Source organism: Salmo trutta, chromosome 36 (genome assembly GCF_901001165.1).
Source record: "Salmo trutta chromosome 36, fSalTru1.1, whole genome shotgun sequence".
In the NCBI taxonomy this organism is placed as follows: domain Eukaryota; kingdom Metazoa; phylum Chordata; class Actinopteri; order Salmoniformes; family Salmonidae; genus Salmo; species Salmo trutta.
In genome coordinates this window covers 34215301-34230171 of record NC_042992.1, presented here as the reverse complement: position 1 = coordinate 34230171, position 14871 = coordinate 34215301, and the positions used below count along the sequence as shown (strand labels likewise).

At 44.8% G+C, this 14871-nt stretch overlaps 1 protein-coding gene across 1 annotated transcript in view; it reads left to right on the top strand.

Moving 5' to 3' along the window:
* The first annotated feature begins 3989 nt into the window (after positions 1 to 3989).
* The window catches only part of LOC115176163 (glutamate receptor ionotropic, NMDA 2D-like), a 30491-nt gene continuing 19609 nt past the window's right edge, over positions 3990 to 14871 (top strand). Inside the window, exons 1-3 of the mRNA XM_029736003.1 lie at positions 3990 to 4291; positions 9744 to 10010; positions 13266 to 13597. Coding sequence (XP_029591863.1) covers positions 4046 to 4291; positions 9744 to 10010; positions 13266 to 13597 — 845 coding nt within the window. The 5' untranslated portion in view covers positions 3990 to 4045. The remainder of the gene's footprint in view (positions 4292 to 9743; positions 10011 to 13265; positions 13598 to 14871) is intronic.

Genomic DNA, 14871 nt, shown 5'->3' with positions numbered 1-14871 from the left:
ATTAGGGAGGGTCCTGACTTATGGGTCATGAGATGTTTTGAGCACACCTGACTGTCCATCACACTCCTGCTAATGGTGTTAATGGTGTTAATGGTGTTAATGGTTTTAATGGTGTTAATGTTGCTAATGATGCTAATGGTGTTAATGGTGCTAATGGTGTTAATGGTGCTAATGGTGTTAATGGTGCTAATGGTGCTAATGGTGTTAATGGTACTAATGGTGTTAATGGTGCTAATGGTGTTAATGGTGCTAATGGTGTTAATGGTGCTAATGGTGCTAATGGTGTTAATGGTGCTAATGGTGCTAATGGTGTTAATGGTGCTAATGGTGTGCCACAGTGCCAGCGGATGCCGTTTGGAGTAAGACAGGGACAGACAGTTCCTCATAAGCCTTGTGCTGCTCTGGACAAGAGCAGAAAGTCTGGCAACACTTAGACGGCCAGAAAGAGAGACTGGACACAATCACGCTGTCTATGGGCTCTGCCCGTCCGTTTCCTTCATGGGCAGTGCAGTTACTAATGGCTACCGGTTATCTTGTTTTCCCGGACAGCGTTTTGAGCTGACCATGCTATATGATCATCACAGAAGATTCATGTTGGAGCTGAACGTGCAATACGACCGTCAACACAAGATGCAGGGGCTTTTGGAGGGGAAATATGAGGACATCCATTCATGTTGTAAAACCCATTAGGACTGTAAGCCGCTGACAACCAAGACAAATAGATATGGGGAGGAGTTCAAGGATGTAAACCCTCTATGCTAATGCCTGGATAGATAACGTGGCTACAGAGTTCGGTCCAGTACTTACAGCTGAAACTGCTCATGCCAGCCAGGATATTCATTATCCATTCATACAGCTGTGTGTTTGACAGCAATCTTTGGGGAGCCACAGCGTACAGCAACTCTGACCTGTATTCTAATCATCTTCTCCCAACGCCATTTCCCTAACCCCTATACCACTCTACAGCCATGATACTGCAGGGCCCATTTAACATAGGCAACAAACAATGTGCTCCGTGCCAGTGGAAGACCATAAAACTCCTGTGTATGAGAGCTCTGGGGAGTGACAACACAAGCTGACTGGTGTTAGGGCCAACGGATGGAATGCTAGCCTGGAATGATTGATCCGGAACCCGTATGTACGGTCTGTAGTGCGGTTTGTACTGGATTTAGCCGTATCCCCTTCGAACTGAGTGCAGAACCTGTGTCTGTACTGGTTTCATATGGTTTGAACTAGATGAATCCCTATGGCCTGCGGACTGAGTACAGCACCTGTGTGGTTTGTACTGTTTTCATATGGTCTGTACTGGTTTCATATGGTCTGTACTGGTTTCATATGGTCTGTACTGGTTTCATATGGTCTGTACTGGTTTCATACAGTCTGTATTGGTTTCATATGGTCTGTACTGGTTTCATATGGTCTGTACTGGTTTCATACGGTCTGTACTGGTTTCATACGGTCTGTACTGGTTTCATACGGTCTGTACTGGTTTCTGTATTGGTTTCATACAGTCTGTACTGGTTTCATACGGTCTATACTGGTTTCATATGGTCTGTACTGGTTTCATACGGTCTGTACTGGTTTCATACGGTCTGTACTGGTTTCATACGGTCTGTACTGGTTTCATACGGTTTGTACTGGTTTCATACGGTCTGTACTGGTTTCTGTATTGGTTTCATACGGTCTGTACTGGTTTCATACGGTCTATACTGGTTTCATATGGTCTGTACTGGTTTCATACGGTCTGTACTGGTTTCATATGGTCTGTACTGGTTTCATACGGTCTGTACTGGTTTCATACAGTCTGTACTGGTTTCATACGGTCTGGACTGGTTTCATATGGTCTGTACTGGTTTCATATGGTCTGTACTGGTTTCATACGGTCTGTACTGGTTTCTGTATTGGTTTCATACGGTCTGTACTGGTTTCATACGGTCTGTACTGGTTTCATATGGTCTGTACTGGTTTCATACGGTCTGGACTGGTTTCATACGGTCTGGACTGGTTTCATATGGTCTGTACTGGTTTCATACGGTCTGGACTCAGCCACTTGCCCTTTGGGCTGTACCGGGGAAACATTCAAGAGTCTTTCTCCCTGTGAAAAAGGGTGAGGCCATTAGGTTTCATGGCAGGTTCTGCCCATAGGCTTAACTGGGGTAGGCAGTAGTAATATCCAACTTAATTATGCAACAGGCCGGGTTTGGGTGAGCCATTTTTCACTCATTCTGGCTGAGGTCTGGCTCTGTCTGAATGGTATATTGAGGGTAGTGTTAAATATTTCTCTTTCTACCCTCCCTCTACTACCGTCCCCTAGATACAGTATATCCTCTAGCCCTACTTTATTGCCTTCTCTTTCACTTTCCAGCCACTGTGGCTATCTGGCTCACTGGCTCACTCCTATATTTGCTCTCTCTATTCCACGACTGCTACGGTTTATTTTTGTTTGCCCCCCCCCCCCCCCCCCTTTTCCCCCAAACTGATCACTTCATTGTGATCCCCCTCTTTTTATGCATTTCTTCCTCAGATGATGACTCGGCATCAAAAGGATGCGAAAATGGAATTAGATAGAGAGAGTGAGAGAACAAGGCAGGAAGAAGCAGTTGGTTTTGGGGGTGTGAGGAGAACATTACGTCAGCAAGCCTTCTGGTTCAAAGCAATGACATTAGCCACGGACGCTAGGAGAAATAACAGGCTCTAGGAGACGGATGGCCAGATGCTGATTGTGTATGCACGTTGCTCTGCGCGTTCGTGATCTGGAGAGAGTGTGTTTTCGACTGTGTGTATTTGTGTGTGCCCCAAGGGGAGAGGGAGGGTTAATTAAAGAGAGTGAATGGAAAGGGGGGGATGAGAAGGAGAGGGGATTGGTAGGGGGGGGGGGGGGGTTGGCACGCTAAGCCACTTCAAAATGATTCATTGCTTTACGTCTCCTTACATTTCGCATACAGTCCCATAGCCTGATTCGACTGCACGGAGCATTACCCCACCTCAACCACAATTTTTTGTAATTTTTTTTTGTTGCATACACACACCTACCTCGACTTAACTCTTCCCTCCTCCACAGTTTTAATTGTATTGTAATTTAGCCCGGTCCGTTTAGATGTACAGTACCCGTTGGTGGTTTATGGCTGCAAATACCTATAGCTTAGCTTTAAAGCTCTCCAATGGTGTGGGACCGAACCATGAATCAGCTCCCGGGGTAATGAATTCTGATGTCCCGTAGGGAGGGAGGGTTGAGTTCAAGGGGTGAGCACTCCTACTCTAGTCCCTTAGCAGTGAGCTTATGTTCCTCTGTAGTTCACTGTACTTGGCTTTACTCTTACACTGACCTTAATTGATGTTGATCGATCGTATGGTAGGTGATGCAGGCCTTTCCTTCACATTTCATCCACCCCCCCCGTCTAGCGCAATCTCTCTGCCCCACTGCGACTCTCTTTCTCTCTCTCTCTCTCTCTCTCTTTCTCTCTCTCTCTCCCCCCTTCCCTGTTGAAACCTGCTCTTTGTAGATGAGGCACAGTGGAAAGCGCCCCTTTTCCCATTACGCCTAACCCCCCCTCTCTCTTCCACTTGATAGTTTTTCAATAGTATCTCTCGCCACTGCAGCTCCTACTTACTTCTATGCGTATCATTGCTCCTCTCCTCACTAACTTATCCTTTCTTCTCCCCTCTACACTTCAGGTCCCTCTTCGCCTGTGAACTGCCGCCACCACTCCGCCCACCAAACTGCGCCCCCCCTCCTCCCTCCCCCATGGCGGCCAAGCCTGCCCTCTCCCTCCTGTTGGCCGTGCTGGCCTGCACGGGGCCCGCCCGCTCCTCCCCTCCCCTCCTGCTCCGCCCCCGGGAGAGAGAGAGGGACTTGGGCGTAGTCAACATCGCTGTGGTCCACTCGGGCTCCTCCCTGCTCCCGGAGACGGCCGCTGCTGGGGGAACGGGCGCAACGGGCGGGCCGGGGGGGCCTCAGGGAAGGGGGGCCTCATCGTCATTGGCTACGGTGTCGGCGTCCGCGCCGCTGGCGTCTGCATCGGCGGCTCTGGTGGGCGACAGCGTGATGACGCAGTATGGCCCGGCCAACGTGATCTACCTGACAGTGAACGAGAGCAGCCCGGCGAGCCTTCTTCTGCAGCTGTGTGAGCTGCTGGCCACCACGCCGCTCCAGGGCCTGGTGTTCGAGGAGGAGAGGCCCCCGCCACACAACCAGGCTCCCCTGGCCCCCATGATGGAGTTTGTCTCGGCCCAGACCGGAGTGCCCGTTGTGGCCGTGGGAGGAGGGGCCGGTCTGGGCAGGGAGCCACAGGTAACTACCTGGCTGTGACCTTTCCCTTGTTAATGGACTTCAAGTAATCAACCATTCTGTCGAGGCAGTATTATTGAATTTTCCACAATAAGTCCTAAGTTACTGTGTGTTTGAAGCCTTACTAATTTGGCACATGACGTCTTCATTTTCTGCTTGTAAACTGGGTTTCTGGTTGAGAAGACGTCATAAAACCAGATTGCAACCAACTGGTCTCTGTTACAACCAGGTAAAGATGTCTTTTTCAAGACGTCATGAGGAAAGACGTTGTATTTTGGTTGCTATCTAGTTGCTCAAAAGATGTTCACAAAACGTCCTCCTTATACGACTAGTATTGAACTGCATTGTTGGTTAAGGGCTTGTAAGTAAGCATTTCACTGTCTACACCTGTTGTATTCGGCGCAATACAATTTGATTTGATTTGATCTTTGCAACAATGGTTGCCCGCTGTATACGGTGTGGTCTGATTAGGAGAACACTACTTCAGTTCTCGAGGGCCACAGTCCTGCTGCTTTTTGTGTCTGCCTCGTACTTACTATAATTGAACAATTAATGTCACTGATTGCTGGGAAGGTTCAACACTTGGTCTCCAAAGGTCAAAATCAGCCACTGATGAAACAGACAACAGAGAGAGTGGTTGCACAACCTTACCTTTAGAGACTCTCTCAATGGCATATCCTGTCTAAGTGTACTTATGTGCTTATTCGCCACGCAGTCCCATTTAGGATAAGGGCACCCAACCCTTAAAGGCAACCCAGACCTTTGCCTAGCACCTTTAATCAGTCTTTCTTCTCAAACCCAAATGTATAATTTGATGCTTAACCTATTTTTGTACTCATATCCAACTGTGAACCTTTCTACAATTAGAGGCTCCGTTCAAGTCTCACTTGGCTTTGTTAATTGTGCACAGTGCATTCAGGAAGAATTCAGACCCCTTGACTTTTTCCACATTTTGTTACGTTAGAGCCTTATTCTAAAACGGATTAAAAGGTTTCTCATCAATCTATACACAATACCCCACAATTACAAAGTGAAAACATGTTTTTAGACATTTTTAAAAAACTAAAACAGAAATAGCTTCTTTAGATAAGTATTCAGACCCTTTGCTATGAGACTCGAAATTGAGCTCAGGTGCATCCTGTTTCCATTGATCATCCGTAAAATGTTTCTGCAACTTCATTGTCTATATAAGGTCCCACAGTTGACAGTGCATGTCAGAGCAAAAACCAAGCTATAAGGTCGAAGTAATTGTCCGTAGAGGTCAGAGACAGGATTGTGTCGAGGCACAGATCTGGGGAAGGGTACCACAAAAATGTCTGCAGCATTGAAGGTCCCCAAGAACACAGTGGCTTCCAGCATTCTTAAATGGAAGAAGTTTGGAACCACCAGATTGTTCCCGGAGCTGGCTGCCCGACCATACTGAGCAATTGGAGTAGAAGGGCCTTGGTCAGGGAGGTGACCAAGAACCCGATGATCACGCTGACAGAGCTCCAGAGATCCTCTGTGGAGATGGGAGAACCTTCCAGAAGGACAACCATCTCTGCAGCACTCCACCAATCAGGCCTTTATGGTAGAGTGGTCAGATGGAAGCCACTCCTAAGTAAAAGGCACATGACAGCCTGCTTGGACTCTCAGACCATGAGAAACAAGATTCTCTGGTCTGATGAAACCAAGATTGATCTCTTTGGCCTGAATGCCAAGCGTCACGTCTGGAGGAAACCTGGCACCATCCCTATGTTGAAGCATGGTGGTGCCAGCATCATGCTGTGGTTATGTTTTTTCAGTGGCAGGGACTGGGAGACTTGTCAGGATCGAGGGAAAGAGGAACGGAACAAAGTACAGAGAGATCCTTGATGAAAACCTGCTCCAGAGCGCTCAGGACCTCAGACTGGGGCGAAGGTTCACCGTCCAACAGGACAACGACCCTAAGCACACAGCCAAGAAAGACAACGCAGGAGTGGCTTCGGGACAAGTCTCTGAATGTCCTTGAGTGGCCCAGCCAGAACCCGGACTTGAACCTGATCGAACATCTCCGGAGAGACCTGAAAATAGCTGTGCAGCGATGCTCCCCATTCAACCTGATAGAGCTTGAGAGGATCTGCAGAGAAGAATGGGAGAAACTCCCCAAATACAGGTGTACCAAGCTTGTAGCGTCATACCCAAGAAGACTCGAGGCTGTAATCGCTGCCAAAGGTGCTTCAACAAAGTGCTGAGTAAAGGGTCTGAATACTTATGTAAATGTGATATTACAGTTGATCATTTTTAATACATTTGCAAAAATTTCAGAAAAACAGTTTTTGCTTTGTCATTATGGGGTATTGTGTGTAGATTGATGAGGGAAAAACGCAATTTAATCAATTTTAGAATAAGGCTGTAATGTAACAAAATGTGGAAAAAGTCAAGGGGTCTGAATACTTTCCGAATGCACTGTAGCTCTCTGAAAAATGTATATAATGAGGGAGTTCAATGGGGGTAATTTACATATGCTTAGTACATAGTTCCTTCTAAATTGTATCCCCCTGTTCAGAGATGGGCTTTATTTCTGTTACATGTATTTGAAATACATATTCAAATTACTTTTGAGTAACTGATCTGAAGTACAATCCAATGTATTTTGTAACAAGATACTTTAGAGTAGTGCATATATTTTTTTTTACCCTAGCACTGCACAGTAATCAACTAATCATCAATATTTGTTTATTTGAATCAACTGTGTCGTGCTAGGGGAAAAAAAACAAAATGTGCTTTACTTGGGGTCCACAGGACCGAGTTTGGGACAATACAAAATACTTTTCTGTACCATTTTTTATAGCGGTTCACAATTTTGCTCCCCCCATCACCCCAAATTTGCTGCATTGGTATCAGAAGTGTGATGGCACTCGGGTGTGATAAGAGTGTCTGATAAATGACCAAAATGGAAATATGAACACTGGCATAACACACTGGGTATTATTCTAATGAGCTCTGCCCACAAACAAGGCCATATTTAATTAAAATACTAATTGTTTGGGGGTAGAGCTCATTAGAAAATAATACCCAATGTGCTTTGCAGGTGCTCATTTTTTACAAATGTACATTTTGGTCATTTTGCAGACGCTCTTATCCAAAGCGTCTTACAGCAGTCAGTACATTCAACTAAGGTAGATAAACAACCACATCAAAGTCATAGCAAGTAAAACATTTCTGTAATCGTTACTGAGAATGTTGTTGTTGTCAATGGGGCTACTTGCACGTATTTTAATTAAATACATTACTTGGCAAAAGTATTTTGTATTTTACTTTGATATTTTGTATTTTCTAACAAGAAACATTTTTAAGTATCTGCCCATCTCTGGCTCTGTTATTTTATCTGCCTTATGTACAAGGGTCTAGAAACCTTATCCTCTACGTAAACCTTTCAGTACACTATCTTTCATTCCTCCATCTGTTTTTTATCCTAATCTAAAGAACTGGACAATTGTAGGCTTTCCTCAAATCACTTTTACCTGTCCAATCTGGTCAGATCAGTGAAGATGAAAGAAAGGAGACAAGGAGACGAAGGCTAGTCTTTTTCATTTAAAATGATGGCCTACAGTACAATACAGAATTTCAAATCAAATAAAAGGATTTACTGTTAGATGTAGACTAACAGTGAAATGCTTACTTATGGGGCCTTTTCTAACAATGCAGAGTTAAAGATAAGATTACCATTTTTATAAAAATGGAAATAGTGGCACAGTGAATAACGAATCATTTAATTTAACCCACATCTGGTTAAAAAAAACAACGGGGACATACTGGGTGTGTTCCAAATGACACCCTATTCCCTACATAGTGCACTACTTTTAAGCAGGCCCCGCGAGGCTCTGGTCAAAAGTAGTGCACTGTAAAAGGAATAGGTTGCCATTTGGGACATACTGTTGGACTGTACAGGAAAGACTTCACAGTAGACCGTGTCACATGTCTACACAAGACAGACAAAGAGAGAATAACAAGAAAGGGAGGAGGGCTATTGAGACTGGAATTCAATTAAAATGGCCGTATCGATGTTTGCGCGGTGTCTTTGGGTAAAGACTACTACCTACGCGTGTAGTTGTTACTCTGAAAACAGGAAGCTTTGAAAGGAGTCTACCTGGGGGGTAGCAGCAGTAGAAGGGTTTTTATACTACCCATTGACATTGTGTAATTATAGGCCTATTTAACCATGGGTAAAATTGCTATGGCATGAATGTAAGCCACTGAATAGGTAAGAAATTTGATGCACCACAACTTTAATGGATCTTTCTAACCAACGTTTACATAGGCCTTCATCAGACTAAGCCACTGCAATGCGTGTAGGATTGAATTAAGCTCACATTGTCATTCTCATTTTACATTACTCTTAACATGGACTATGTTCAGTAGGAAGAATCTGTGTTCTTATTGGACACGTTCAGATTCTACCTCCTCGTTTCAAAATGTTTTCTCCCTATTGAACACGACACTGGTCTCCACTGTATTCATAAAGCGTATCAGCGTAGGAGTGCTGATCTAGGATCAGGTCTCTCCTGTCCATGTATCTTTCTCATTATGATCTAAAAGGCTAAACTGATTCTATATCAGCACTCCTTCTCTGAGATGCACTGTGAATACGAGGCCTTGATTCCTCCTCTATCCTCCTGAGACACAGCAATTCATTTTTGTCCTCTCGAGTAGACATCCGTTCTTGGTCCGTATCTCTGAGGCCATACAAGCCACTGTATTAAGTCCTGTTGTCCATTTGAGAGGACATTCTGGGCTTTTCAATGATATCACATGTATGGGGGTGTGACCTTGACAATTTTATCTTCCTGGTTCTCAGAAAAATTGCAGCTGTGAAAATTAGCACATTTTATGTACATTTTGTAAGAAGTATGTGTAATTATAAATGATCATTTTTGTGAGTTTGATATTGAAGTTGCTTCTAGTAAGTGAATATCTCAGGAATAGTTAAATGAGTTGTCAGGACCGTGTAATGCTCTTATTTCACGTGAAAAAAGTTAACTTAAGAGGTTATCAAGAAATGTCCTCTGTAGTGGACACCTGGATGCCACAGCTAGGTTTTTCACCTACTGTACCCATTGACTATAATGTAAATGTATAATATTTATGTCCTAATGACCACTACAGAGAACAATTTAGCACTTTAAAAGATAAATAACAATATTTTTCCCCAATTTTTTCTTGGTAACATGTTTTTTTCCCCCCCGAAATACTTTTGTTTATGTAAAAAAAAAACATATTTTAGGAGGCAATAGCAGAAAATAAACTCTGTTCACATACTACCTCCCCATTTCACTCCGCTTCAAAAAAATGTCTCCCTACTGAACACAACCCTCTAGGAGACAGTTCACTGCGACCTCTTCTCTATCCCTCTCCCGGTCCTGAAAACCCATTTAGCTCTTTAACAAACCGTTTTCTCCCCCTTCTGTACACCACTGTTGTCTTCCTCCCCCAGGAGAGCGGCTCCATCTACCTCCAGTTCACCTGCTCCACAGCCATGCAGCTGGACGTGATCTTCGAGGTGCTGGAGGAGTTCGACTGGACCTCCTTTTCTGTGGTGGCTACGCGTCACCACGGCTACGAGGACTTCCTGGCCATGGTGGAGGGCCTGACGGACGGATCCTTCATCGGCTGGGAGAAGAAGGGAGTGGTCATGCTCAACGTCACCGACGACCCCGGAGGGACGCGCACACGCAGGCTGCTCAAGGAGAACGAGGCGCAGGTGAGACGGCTACGACCTTTTTTAAAATTTGCTGTTCTTTTTAATGGTACAGAAGCAGAGGGAGGATACTGATGGAGAGGGGAGACACAGGAAGAACAGATGCTATGGATTGATCCCAGGTCTCCGGTGGGGAGGCATGTACAGTTGAAGTCGGAAGTTTACATACACCTTAGCCAAATACATTTAAACTCAGTTTTTCACAATTCCTGACATTTAATCCTAGTAAAAATACCCTGTCTTAGGTCAGCTAGGATCACCACTTTATTATAAGAATGTGAAATGTCAGAATAATAATAGAGAGAATGATTTATTTCAGCTTTTATTTCTTTCATCACATTCCCAGTGGGTCAGAAGTTTACACTCAATGAGTTTACATACACTCAATTAGTATTTGGTAGCAATGGCTTTATTAAATTGTTTAACTTGGGTCAAACGTTTCGAGTAGCCTTCCACAAGCTTCCCACAATAAGTTGGATGAATTTTGGCCCATTCCTCCTGACAGAGCTGGTGTAACGGAGTCAGGTTTGTAGGCCTCCTTGCTCGCACAAGCTTTTTCAGTTCTGTCCACAAATTTTCTATAGGAATGAGGTCAGGGCTTTGTGATGGCCACTCGAATACCTTGACTTTGTTGTCCTTAAGCCATTTTGCCACAACTTTGGAAGTATGCTTGGGGTCCTTGTCCATTTGGAAGACCCATTTGCGACCAAGCGTTAACTTCCTGACTGATGTCTTGAGATGTTGCTTCAATATATCCACCAAATTTTCCTTTCTCACGATGCTATCTATTTTGTGAAGTACACCAGTCCCTCCTTCAGCAAAGCACCCCCACAACATGATGCTGCCACCCCCGTGCTTCACGGTTGGGATGGTGTTCTTCGGCTTGCAGGCCTCCCCCTTTTTCCCTCCAAACATAACGATGGTCATTATGGCCAAACAGTTCTATTTTTGTTTTATCAGACCAGACGACATTTCTCCAAAAAGTACGATCTTTGTCACCATGTGCAGTTGCAAACCGTAGTCTGGCTTTTTTGTGGCGGTTTTGGAGCAGTGGCTTCTTCCTTGCTGAGCGGCCTTTCAGGTTATGTCGATTTAGGACTCATTTTACTGTGGATATAGATACTTTTGTACCTGTTTCCTCCAGCATCTTCACAAGGTCCTTTGCTGTTGTTCTGGGATTGATTTGCACTTTTCGTACCACAGTACGTTCATCTCCAGGAGACAGAACGCGTCTCCTTCCTGAGCGGTATGTCGGCTGCGTGGTCCATGGTGTTTATACTTGCGTACTATTGTTTGTACAGATGAACGTGGTACCTTCAGGCGTTTGGAAATTGCTCCCAAAGATGAACCAGACTTGCGGAGGTCTACAATTTATTTTCTGAGGTCTTGGCTGATTTATTTTGATTTTCCCATGATGTCAAGCAAAGAGGCACTGAGTTTGAAGGTAGGCCTTGAAATACATCCACAGGTACACCTCCAATTGACTCAAATTTGTCATTTAGCCCATCAGAAGCTTCTAAAGCCATGACATAATTTTCTGGAATTTTCCAAGCTGTTTAAAGGCACAGTCAACTTAGTGTATGTAAACTTCTGACCCACTGGAATTGTGATACAGTGAATTATAAGTGAAATAATCTGTCTGTAAACAATTGTTGGAAAAAATGACTTGTGTCATGCACAAAGTAGATGTCCTAACCGACTTGCCAAAACTATAGTTTGTTAACAAGAACTTTGTGGAGTGGTTGAAAAACGAGTTTTAATGACTCCAACCTAAGTGTATGTTAACTTCCGATTTCAACTGTATATGTGCTAGCAGTGGGTGTGTTACCGCTATACTACAGGGTCTACACTGGGGACCCTTTAATTCCCTCTTCTTAATCATTTAGTCATTTTCATGTTTATTTCTTCAGACAGGTGTAATGGAATTTTTATGTTTGTGCTTTTCTTATAACTCATTTCTGTGTTCTATTCATGTGCTGTTCTATAAACCAATTTCTGTGTTCATGCAAGTGGCTGACTGTACAAATCCTCACTAGCAGTAGCTGCAATTTGGCAGTACGCCCAGACCTTGTTTTGAGAACGAACGAAAGATATCTCAGTTTCAAGGTCTCCGCTTAGTGAGAAGAAGCCTCGTGAGGTATTGGTCTGTCACGTGTTATGAACCAGTATTGGTCGGTCACATGAATGAAACAAAACGGTAATGATTAATTAATTATGCTAAATCATGCAAATATAACTTGTCTGTGTACTGTCATATATAAGACAACTACAGGGACTGCCCAGGGAGAGCTCCTGATTGACATGTGTACTATGGTGCATTGAGCTGGTTGGAGCCTCTCCAGCACGCTGATAAATAAAGAATGATTAGTTTAAGATTGACTTTGAGGGTCCCTGTGTAAGAATTACCACGACACAGGGTTGAAGGTAGAAGGGAGACGGGGAGAGAATAGCTGTGGGACTGGGCTTTGATCCCACACTGAAGGGTAAACATGCAGTTGTGTATACACCCCAGTCCTGCGCATTCCCAGTCTGCACTAAAAACTCCATAGACCATCAGACTGTATAGATGTGCTGCAGATGGTAACTCAACCCGCTGTACCAGCCACAGGACTGTGGGGACCTTTGTTGTGTTTCATGCCGTCGTCCTGTCTTTGCAGTCCTTTCATCGCAGTGTAACTGTACCGCAGGACAGTGTTTCTCCACCTTGTTCCCGGGGACCCTGCTGTGCAGTCTATGCCGGATTTCATTCCTGCTAAGAATTAATTAGACACTAATTAGTACAGAATCGTCTTGGTATCCAATTACCTGATAGACACTCCAATCACCTGTCTTGGAAAATATGCTAAGATATTCTGCCAGTTTTTCAGAATAGTTCATAAATTAACTGGAATACTTCAAATAGTTCAACCTGGAACATTGAATTCAATCTTTTCTTCCATGTAATGGAAACCCTGCTGTTGATGGTCTTTTTGATATATATGTAAATAAGAAATAGAATGGACAAAGAGAAAAAGAAATGATGTAACGATATGAAATTTCGCCCCCAAAAACTGTCCACTGCTGTAGTCTGAGTGGGAAATTGTCTGAATTGAGATGTTTTCAAAGAGGGCAGTGAACGGGGTCAGCAACTCCCCCAAAACTGCCACAGTGTGACTGACATCATTTGACCTAGTTTGGTCCAACAAGACTCCCACTTAACCCCCCCCCCCCCCCGTCCCCGACCCTCTTCTTCCTATCCTCCTCTCCCGCTCCTTCCAGGTGCGTCTCCTCTACTGCTCCCAGGAGGAGGCCGCGCTGATCTTCAAGGCGGCCTGGGCCTCGGGTCAGGCCGGACACTCCCACATGTGGTTCGCCGTGGGGCCAGCCCTGTCCGGCCTTGGCCTGGAGGGCCTCCCCAAGGCCCTGTTCGCAGTGCGGCCGCAGGGCTGGAGGGACGAGCCCCGCAGGAGGATCGCCAAAGGGGTGTCTGTGCTGACCCACGGAGCCATGGCTTTGAGGAAGGAGTACGGCTGGGCTCGAGGGCCACACTACTTCGCAGGCAACTGCCAGACAGATGGCAACCAGACGCAGAGGGTGCCAGACAGGATCAGGTGAGGAGAGCGGAGGTGCTCCTTCAGAACTCTCAGGGGGGAGAACTGCTCAGCTGTGGCAGAGGAGTGTCACATACGGCTGCTTTTCCCTCTCGATCTCTCTCTCTCTCTGCTCTCTCTCTTTCTCTCTCAATCTCTCTCTCTCTCTCATTCTGTCTCTATTTCTCTGCCTGCCTCTTTCTGTCCATCTTCTATATCTTTCCTCAGTGTGTCTCTGCCTCTCGTTCTCTCTCTTCTCCTCTCTCTTTCTGTCTATGTCTATATCTGCCTCTCTCTCTCTGTCATCGCTGATCATCTCTCTCGGCCTCTCTCTCTCTGTCATCGCTGATCATCTCTCTCGGCCTCTCTCTCTCTGTCATCGCTGATCATCTCTCTCGGCCTCTCTCTCTCTGTCATCGCTGATCATCTCTCTCGGCCTCTCTCTCTCTGTCATCGCTGATCATATCTCTCTCTCTCTCTCTCTCCCCATCAACAGCTGAAACACTTCATCCCCTCTCTCTCTCTCTCGCCCTCATTTTCTCTCTCTCTCCCTGTCTAGTTCTCAGTTGTGTATGAGAAGTCTCTGTATCTCCCTCCGTCTATCTTTTGCTGCCTGTCAACCGTGTCTCATAGGTGACTCCTCCAAGTCCCTCTCGTGTCATTCATTCAGTACATTTGTCTGAAAGATACATGAGCCATGTGTACATGCTGTATGTCTGTGTCCGTCCGTTAGCAGTACGTGTCAGAATAAAGTAATGAGCCATGAATCAGAATCAGAACATGAGGCATGTTCCTGTGTTGAAGTAAAGATACATGACTTATGTCCTATGAATCAAGTTAAAAGGTGCAAGACTTGTTGCGTTCATGTAAATTAAGTTAAAGATACAGTTGAATTCCTGACATTTAATCCTAGTAAAAATTCCCTGTCTTAGGTCAGTTAGGATCACCACTTTATTTTAAGAATGTGAAATGTCAGAATAATAGTAGAGAGAATGATTTATTTCGGCTTTAATTTCTTTCATCACATTCCCAGTGGGTCAGAAGTTTACATACACTCAATGAGTATTTGGTAGCATTGCCTGTAAATTGTTTAACTTGGGTCAAACGTTTTGGGTTGCCTTCCACAAGCTTCCCACAATAAGTTGGGTGAATTTTGGCCCATTCCTCCTGACAGAGCTGGTGTAACTGAGTCAGGGTCCCATGGCTGCATGGTCCCATGGTGTTTATACTTGCATACTATTGTTTGTACAGATGTGGTACCTTCAGGCATTTGGAAATTGCTCCCAAGGATGAAC